Source organism: Pocillopora damicornis, chromosome 4 (genome assembly GCF_964200805.1).
Source record: "Pocillopora damicornis chromosome 4, jaPocDami1.2, whole genome shotgun sequence".
NCBI lineage: Eukaryota > Metazoa > Cnidaria > Anthozoa > Scleractinia > Pocilloporidae > Pocillopora > Pocillopora damicornis.
The window spans coordinates 24,701,218-24,711,112 of record NC_142673.1 but is presented as its reverse complement, the minus strand read 5'-3'; the positions used below and the strand labels follow the sequence as shown (position 1 = coordinate 24,711,112).

General features: G+C 36.3%; 1 protein-coding gene and 1 long non-coding RNA gene across 3 annotated transcripts in view; both read right to left on the bottom strand.

The window, feature by feature from the left end:
• The window catches only part of LOC113683430 (uncharacterized), a 14,434-nt gene extending 8,129 nt beyond the window's left edge, over positions 1-6,305 (bottom strand). The window contains exons 1-4 of one of the 2 annotated variants that reach the window (XM_089205711.1): positions 5,915-6,305; positions 5,386-5,619; positions 2,141-2,227; positions 1,699-1,945 (exon numbers count right to left, since the gene is read on the bottom strand). In XM_089205711.1, the coding sequence (XP_089061837.1) occupies positions 1,802-1,945; positions 2,141-2,227; positions 5,386-5,493 (339 nt within the window). In that variant the 5' untranslated portion in view covers positions 5,494-5,619; positions 5,915-6,305 and the 3' untranslated portion in view covers positions 1,699-1,801. Of the gene's footprint in view, positions 1-1,698; positions 1,946-2,140; positions 2,228-5,385; positions 5,620-5,914 lie in introns of those variants that run through there. The other variant, XM_089205710.1, reaches the window with a different exon arrangement.
• Positions 6,306-8,648: 2,343 nt separating this feature from the next.
• LOC149047364 (uncharacterized) lies at positions 8,649-9,243 on the bottom strand. Its single transcript, XR_016186414.1, has 2 exons — positions 9,106-9,243; positions 8,649-8,895 (listed from the first exon to the last, which is right to left on the bottom strand). It is a non-coding gene; the product is annotated as an uncharacterized LOC149047364 (long non-coding RNA).
• Positions 9,244-9,895: the final 652 nt, after the last annotated feature.

Here is a 9,895-nt window from a genome sequence, read left to right as displayed (position 1 = left end):
AAAATGTCCAGCTGACTAGTCATACGAATTGGCTCTCGCATCGTAATGAAGAAATGTAAAATGGTTTCCGTGTTTACATAGCCTGATGTAAACACGCGGAAAGTTGGAAGAACACAAGATAAGCGTGGGAAACCACGACGCGAAGCGGAGTGGTTTCCAGCTTATCGAGTGTTCTCCCAACCTCCCAAGTGTTTACATCAGGCAATGTGAACATGGAAACCATTTTACATTTCTTTTATAAAATAACTAGTGAAAGAGGAACGAAAACCGTGTTTACATACGCTCATGTAAAATGGTGTTATGGCCAATCAGAGCGCGCGTACTATTTGAATTATTTTATAATGAGTAATACTGTATATACCTATCATACTGCATTTAAACTACGAAAAAATAATCTGAGGTCATGTCGCTTTCTATAGAAGAGCATGATTCAGCAATAAGTATTCCATACTCAAGTTTCGATCAAAGCATAATATCCTGACTTTAGGCTTTTTTGGTATTTTTCGGTGTATTCGTACTGTGTGTAATCTATCCTCTCTCGATCAACACGCGGCAGAATTCTCTCTTCTTCTTCTTTTTATTCTCCTGGCCGAAGCTCTTCAAAATCGTGAGTATAATCGTTCTTTGTAAACGAGCATGATGACCTATCGTTTCTTATCTTTTGTTTGGATTTGGGGAAAACCTATATTTCTGTGATAGAAATGCAAACTAATCGCTAATCTATAAAAACAAACAATCTTCCAGTAAATTCATCTAATAATAGCACAGAAGTTTAGAACTCCTCGGTAAGTTGAAACTCGGTGATTGAGTTTGATCAGCTCTCTTCAAGATTGATCGTGACGGTTATTTCGTCCTCAAAGAGGCTGCCCGTTTCGATACCTTATCTTATATGGATTGCATTTCAGTTTCCAGTTTCTTTTTTTCTAATTATTTACCTCAATTTTACTTCAGCTCTCTCCACAATAACCAGCTTAACCGGTCAATATCGATATCTGCCTTTGTGATCAGAATATAAGACAACAAGGTTTTGGAAATTACCATTTGAAATAACTGCAGTTATATCTAAACTTGCGTTTTTGTTCCTTCACCGTAAAATACGTTAGTTGCAAAAGCTTCTCAGCCCTTTTACTCCTTCAAAGAAAAAGACAAAAGAAGGAAAATTTGACCACTTTCTTTGCGCGATGAAAAAAGATTCGTTTTTTATTAATGTGTAAAACTTAAAGGGAAAGTTTACGCTATAAATAAAGGAAATTTTGTTTATCAGAATTGTTTTGACGATCATAGGTTTATCAAAAATATCGCACTTTATAATAAACTTTAATCCAAATAAAGGAAATGCTTTATTCTGTTTTTTCTTTCTTTTTTTTGTATGCTTTCCAGTTATTAGAACATTTTATAAGAAACTCTGAAAAGCAAGACCTCTAGATGCTGTTGTCTTATAAATACCAAAACTCAGGATGTTCGTACTGCAAACATGTAGCGCCACGCTGAGGGCAATTAAATGGGAGATTTAAAATTATACCATTGCATCCTTGTTTGCTGTTTATCACGCAACCATAGAACAAAGTCAAATAAAAAAATATGATTACAACTTCCAAAACTGTTGATGTTTACGCTGCGTGTTAAAGAGACTTCACACCGCCCTGGCCGCCACTTAAAATGTTAGGGCTCAACATCAAATAGAGCAACTCGTACATATTCACGATATGGACCATAGCCTCTATTGAATTCAAACAATTTATAGATTTTCACAGAATACAATTTTGATGATAGCGGCTAAAACATCTACATCTCAATTTCGTCATTTAAGAATAAAATTATGCTTTAACTTCAAGTTAGCTGTGTAATCTTTAGTATATTTCACATCCCAGCTCGCTGGCCTGTAAGCATTTGTCTCTCCGGTACTGCTGCTTGCGTTTTGCTTATAAAGATTCAGAAACATAATCTAGAAATTTCCCATGAATTTTTTGGAAAAAAAAAACACAAAAAAACAAGACCGTTAAGCCTTGACAAATAGTTGGAGCAAAATACATGAAAAGAATTGAATGACTTCTTTCTCCAATTAACCAATTTGGATATTGACGTCAATAACATCAACTAGACAAATCGAACGGACGGGAGATTAAAAACCAGTACTTACCTCCTCCAAGCGTCTACGGATGTTTATCTTCGTCAGTTCTAAATCTCCAGCCTCTTGTTCATCTCTAAACCTTTTCTGAGTCCGTTTCTAAAAGAGTTTAAAACGGTTTTCAGTGCGGAAAATTAGTGGAACCACTTCGATCATTGAACAATGACATGAATGAAATGATAAACAGAAAAAAATTATCGAAAGATTCCAGCTCATTTTGACATAACTAAATACATTGGTAAGGTATTTCTACGCTCACTGAGAAGTGTTCCTAATTGGACTTCCTCCTTTTAAAGAGGTTTTTTGACCGCGCAAGATCTGGGTGCGAACAGGTTGCAAGCATTAAAAGTGTCAACGTGCAAAACAAACATGGCGGCTCGATACGATCGCAAGATTGTTATCTGAAAAGGTGTGTTAGGACAGTGTAACACAATACAGTTTTTATGTTTTATTTATAGGCCTTCTACGCCTAAAAAAGAGGTCAACCGAAAAGAAAACACCGTGGGAAAGATTGCCAAAGTGACAGATTGAAAAGTTTACGCATGCTCAGATATAGATCTTAGCGAAGTTCTATTTCATTTCGTTGTGTTTTGTGACAAAAAAAAATAGGGATCTTTCGAGCAAGATTTATCAGGTTTCCTCCGGCGGAATTTCCTGAGATTTGATGGACCGTTAAACATATTTGTGCCATTCCTGGTGCCTGTTGACAAAAAAAAATTCATAAGACCAAATTTGAGGTAGACGAAGAAAACACAAAATTGCAAATAGAGAGGAAACTGCCTTTGTAACCCCTTTGTTTAGGCTTTTAAATGTTGGGCAAGACAAGCGTCACAAATTGTGAAAATTTTGAGAGATTTCACCGAGGCAAATAATATAAAATCAAAGGCAAAGCCTAATTATCACTGACGAGCGCCATAGAGCCTTAGCTCAATAACGAAAATCATTTTTACACTATTTAGTACAGCAAACGATAGTCTGAACCTTAATCATCGCCCTTCGGATGACTTTTAGCGATCTATAAAAGCGAAAAAATGTAACGTTTTTAGAAGAATAATACGCTGGCGTGCGCGCCAACATTTAGAAAATACCCTATGGAACCCTCTTAAAAGGAAAAAAGTTGCCATTCTTAATCGAACTACTACTACAACTAAAATCAATAAGGCGAACTGTTTAAAATCATTTTATCGAAAAAAAAAAAACATGAAACATCTTAGATGGATTGAAACACAAAAGATTTCTTCTTATTTATGTACGATTTTCCCTTGCAATCCGCACTCCGACTGGGAGGAAAACCCATGCTGAAAAAGATTTATATGATTTACTTGTTAAATTTTTGCGCAGGCTGTAGTTGTGCGCTAATTCATTGGTTGCGGGATTTGCAATTCTTAATTGTGTTGTGCAACTCTGGTATCAATCCTTGTTTATACGCATGGAGGCTTCCTTGGTTTAAAAGAGCTTTCTGCAAATTCCTTCATCTCAAGGCACGCTCTAAGATAAGTGACATTACCACAACATCAGTTTATGCCGCTGGCAAACGAGAAACCAGCCAAATACCCAAAACTTTAAGCAGTGGAGACGAAAGGATTTCACCCTTTTAATAAAACTATACAAACACAAACACACTCACAAAGATAGAGAGTCCTTTCTCATTTGTATCCCGTCGTATGCATATTATTGACATTGCCTTAACTAATAATTTAATGATTAAGAAGATTTAGTAAGTCTAAGAAAGATAATCTTCTAATATTTTCATGTATTTTTTTTGTGTTGTGAAAGTAAAATGTTCAAGGGGATTGCGGAAACTCTTCGTCTCAGAAATTAATCACCATTACCACTTAGAAAGGACCATCGAACTTAGTTATTTATTTGCTTTCGGGTCGGATTTTGAATGATAAACAAAACATTAAATTCGTTTCCTCATTTTATCAGCAGCGATTAAATGAAGTAAGTAACGTATGAACCCATGTGCAATCCACACACACAGCGTTTTAACGACTGATGATGAATACGCGGACCACAATGTACAGAGCAGTCCACGAAAGCATTTTTCTCAATATATCAATGACGATTACGTTAATCATTTTAGACCTTAAAGTGAAGTGGTTTCTGTAATATCTTTCAGTTTCAACATTCTCATTAGTCGTTTGTAAACAGCTTCAACTGCCACTAATACATCAACCACTGCTTGAAACATAAAGATCTAGCTAGCTTCTATAAAAGCTTTTCTGGAACAAAAAAAAATTAAATAAAATTGATGAAATCTTTTTATAATAATTGGATTGTTGGTGCAGGAAGTATTAAAACATGGTATTAAGTTGCATTATTTAAAGCGACAATATGGCGCGTATTTAAAATTTATCAGAATGGGTGGTATAAGATTTCGGAACAACTTGCGGATATGTCAATTTTGCTTCCTCGTCTGCCATATTTTGTTCTTTGTTCAGGTAAAACAGACGACAAGCCAATTTTGATGGGAGTCGACTCTGTTTGACTTTGATTTCTTTTTCGTTTATTTCTTTAATCAGTGATAGAAGAGCGCAGCCTTAGCTCTTGTTAATTGTATTACCTTTTAATTTACGAACTATTGGAGTGATTAATTTTCTTCATGGAGCCAATGGGCTGATTGTGACTGCTCCATGTGGTTCCAATTCATCTGCAGATTCGGAGATGACGTTGATACGAGAATTGTTCTTAAATAACATATGCCATAAAATCTTTACAACAGGCTTTGTCCGTGCGCTATTCCCAGCATTTTCCACGCACAAAGTACGTTCGAGGTTGCCCAGTTCTCATTCCGTAATGCACGAGGTGCGTTTTATCCAACTTAAAATACAATTAAATTAACTCCTCAACTTATTGTCAGTCGGCGGGTAAGTTGGTAGCAACCTAGCGCTGTACCAGGGTTTAGAATACAGGTTGACTCTCTTTTTAGATTATCATCAACATTTCATTAATATTGTCAAATCATTCTAAGTTACCCGCTTAAATGACTTTGATTACATTGCAGTGTCCGTTTAAATTCTGTTCGTTTTATGGACGGCAGGAAAAGGCAATCTAAAAGGCTTCCCTTTGCGCAACTTGAGGAGTGTCTGGTGGGCATACGCTCATCATCGGTTGGCATTGTTTTCTCTAAATCTGAAGACGCTACCAATAATCTATTATTCAACTTTAGTATACGCTGAAAGGAAAGAAAAAATGTGGCATTTAACTCACATTACAACTAGACATAATAATCGATAACTCTGTATTACTATTACCACCAATCTTGAGCATGAAAAAATGGGAGCTAAAAAAACCAAGGTTGCTGAGTCATCGAGTATTTGAAGCTGACAAAGAAGACTGAAGGTTTTTTCAGTGAAAATCATTTCGAATTCGCAGCCCACAATTGGAGTGTCGACCCTCTTTTTGAAGCCCGCTGGTGAAATATCGATTCGCCGATAAGGGTAAAAGTATGGGTTTTCACTGAGCTTATGTCGGCTTTCTTCCAGCGTCTACATAAAAAATGAAAAAACAATATGAAACTTGGTGCGCTATAATCTACACTTTTCCACTTGAATTCGACGAACGTACCCAGAATATTAGTCTTGTCCTTGTCAACTAATCGGTTTAAGTCAACATAATCATATTTAGGAAGGAAGAAGGATGGCGAAAGGTGATGAAGGTTATTAGGACGGATTTAAATTGACGCAAATAAAATATTTGGTCTACGAATGCACTGAATATGGGTAGCTTCTTCAAAGAAGACTGTGTCCCAGTGTCACTCCATAACCGAAAAAACGATCTCACCTCAATCAGACAGACATGTATTTCCCTCTGAGTTTTCGTTTTCTTTGACAGAGTTTTCGTTCTTTAAAGCAGAGCCTTCGCTCGTTATAGCAGAATCTTCGCTTGTTATGACTGAACCTTCTGCATTTATGGCAGATCCTTCCTCTTTATCTCTTACTCTCAACATGTTTAATGGATTACGTCCGATAAGTTCAACAGAAAGTCCAAAAATAAGACCAATGTAAGCAACGAAGACCAGGAACTGTACAAACGGCGTCACGTCCATGTTGAGGATGGGTAAAATCATGTTTTGTATCTTTGCAGGAGATTTTTAGGATTTGTTTTGACCACAAGCTTTAAAATTTATGCAGAAACGGGTTTTTCTAAAACTTGGCAGCCGTTATGATGCACATTTCAAATTGAACGCGAACCGGGGGAGGGTGCATTCATTTTCATTTTATAGAGAGGCAGGGGTGGGGTTTCCTACCCGGAATTTCAAATACTTCTTCCTAATTGACGAAGAACTATTGAGCAACTCAATATATATATTTCATATATGTGTACTTTTTCTTGTATGGGGTACTTTTCATCTAAATTCAGTAAATCAACACAACACTCGAACATCTTGCAGTAGCATGAAGAGGGGAAATTAAAAGTATTTTCTATACATTTCATTTTTTCTTTTGCAACATTTGTGATCTTCATTTTAAAGCGTCAGTTGCAGCTTTCCTTATTGTTTTCTTTACCGTAGCCCTTCAAACTCCTTTCTCTACATACTATTAGCCTGAAAGTGTCAAACTCCTTGGAGGTGCAACCCTGTCTATAGTTTATCGTAGGTACTCCCCCCTTCTCTTAAGGAGAAGCATAGAAAGCAATATTTGGTAACCTCATAGAGAAGTGTTATTAGAATGCCTTCTCCGTTGAGAGATATTCATTTACTTTAAACAGTAATTTTGAAGAAAGCTCATGGGTCGAATACGAGATTCATTACCTACAGTAGCTTGGTTAAAATTGCCAGAGAAGAAATGATATTTGAGTTTGCCATGATGTCTTCAACAGGTACCAGTAGCTAGATTCTTAAATATTAATTCACTGAAATGCAAATTTTTAGTACCCTCTTCTGAATCATTAAAGCAGGCAACGCTTAAATCGTAACTTTTGTGTGTTTTACCGTTCACACCGTGGTTTACCTTTTTTTAAAATAAAAAGACCACTATTTCAATGAGAATTTGCAAAATTGTGTAATTCCAGTGACATGTCGCTTCACCATAGACACTGTTTGCATTATTGTTATTATCATCTTCGTTACAATCAATATTTGCTAGTTAGACGATGAAAGAAATGGCCAGCCATATTATTGCGATTGTTTTGTCTTGTTGAGTGCACTCAGTTAAGCTTTGTCAGGATTAAAACCAATTTGCAACGGAAAAAAAGAATAAAAATTGAGGAAATATGTTATAATAACGGTCTCCGCGAAAGCACCCCATTCTTCTTTGTCTTTCGATTTTAGTATCTCCAAGTGCGCTTAATTTTGTTATTTATTTCTTCGTTTGTTCATTCATTTTTCTTTTTCTTTTTTTTTTGCGGATGTCTTGTCTCTCGCGCAACGTAATGCTATAGAAAACCATTATGCTGACGTAAGCCAGTCCGGATAAATCCGCTCGGTTCTGCACTCGCGCAGCTTTGTCGACGCTTTTTAAAAAAACGTGAAATTTTAACGAGGAGGCTTTAGCAGACCGCTGCATGTTTTCCCTTTTAATTCCACTGGCTTGGAGATTATGGTGCATGGATAGCTAAGATCAAATCACAAGAGGAACTATGTTACTAAGCAGAGCTACCTTAATGTCGAATTAAAATAAAAGGCACCAAAATAAAATACACCATTGGCAGCCGACTAACATGCTACATTGCCGGGACGCGTTGCAATTCGATACACGATTCGTGCGATATCGTTCGTTCGATCTTATCCGTTAGTATGAAATTTAACGTAAAATTCTCCGCGGCAGTTGATGATATAAATTTCACATTATGGTTAGATGTTGACAGTTCTGATGCCTATCAGCCATCAGTCTTAGCACGTTTTGACAAAGACGGCCGACATCTATCGAAACCTCCAACATCTGAGTATGCTAAAACGACTACCGGCTGAAAGGAAAGAGGTTATGTGAAACAGTTTGAGCTTATTCCAGCCTGATAATATTCTTCAAGATTTCAGCTATACATGTATAGCTCTGTACATCAAACTGATAGGGATTTGTTGCTGTTCCAGGTTCTTAAATTTAAAGAACAATATCGTGCCTTTCTTCTGTGGTGAAACAAAAATGACTGCAGCAGCTGTGCAAGCAGAAAGATCCCTGATGTTTACTTGGGGATGCACTGAGCTTATAGTAAATTGTGAATGAAAATTTATTGCGAATTACAGGGGCAGTAACTCGATGTTTAACTAAACATCAATATAACGGCCTCGAGATAAAACCTTTGATTCTAAAGATCTCATTAGTAATCCTCCTTACCGCCTATCATACAACTTTTTATGATGGCAATTTGGGAAATTGGTATTGGATCAACTGATAATCCACTCAAGGTATATTTTCCTTATTCTCATCAGTTGTTTGTTTGATGTTGTATTGAAATCGTAAGGAGAAAATATGTCTTGGTCAGTCATGGGAGTTAAAGGGTTAAAGAGTCTTCACACTACCCTGGCGGGCCACTTAAAATGTTAGGGCTCAACAACAAATAGAGTGAATCGTACATATTCACCATATGGACCACAGCCTTTATTGAATTCAAACAATTTATAGATTTTCATAGAATATAACATTCATGATAGCGGCTAAAGCATCTACATCTCAATTTCGTTATTTAGGAATGAAATTATGCTTTAACTTCAAGTTAGCTGTGTAGTCTTGACTGCAGTGAACCTATTTCTTTTGTTCCATTCCACATCTCAGCTCGCGGGCTTGTAAGCAAATTTCTCTCCGGTACTGTTGCTCACGTTTTGCCTAAAAAGATTCAATAAAAATAATCTTAAAATTTTTCTTCAAATTTATTCGAAAAAAAGAAATAAAAAAAACAAGACCGTTAAGCTCTGACGAATATTTGGAGTAAAATGCATGAAAAGAACCGAATGACTTCTTCCTCCAATTCAACTATTTGGATACTGACTTAACCAGACAAACCGAAGAGACGATGGATTAAAAACCTGTACTTACCTCCTCCAAGCGTCTACGGATGTTCATCTTCATCATTTCTAAATTTCCAGCCCCTCCTTCATCTCTAACCTTTTTCGTAGGCTTTTCCCAAAAGAATTTAAAACGGTTTTTAGTGCGGAAAAATTACTGAGTTGAACAACCAGAATCATTCAGCAATGACATGAATGAAATGATAGAGAAAAAACATTATTGAAAGATTCCAGCTCATTTTGACATGACTAAATACATAGATGAGGTATTTCTACGCTCACTAATAAGTGTTCCTTACTGGAAATTTTCTTTTTGAAAGGAAAACGAAAGAGATTTCTACTTATTCATGTACTTTTTCTACCTTGCAAACACCAAGCGTATAGCAGGGATCAGGTAGCATGCCCTCAACTAACATCAAAGAAAGGAACAGAGCAAAAACACAAAGTGCTGTAGTCTTCATCTCGCTGACACAAGCTTCAGTGAATGAAAAGTTCTGGTATATATATATATTAATTATAATTATATAATTATTATATATATTAATTATAATTATATAATTATTAATCGCCGGCGATCCAAGATGTGTGCAGCTGTATAGAAACGCTTTACTTGCTCAGCTCGGAGAAAATTAAACACTTTCTCAGTCGGCATTCTTCACAAAAATGCGTAAGTCAAAATGTGCCATAGACTTTTTTGATAACGGGATTTTAATCATGTTTTCCAGTTCGCCTTATTGCCAGATGTCGGTTCAGTTATCCAAAATGCGCAAAATATTTACTCGCTGTTTAAACCGAGTAACCTTAGATAGATATTTTGCAAA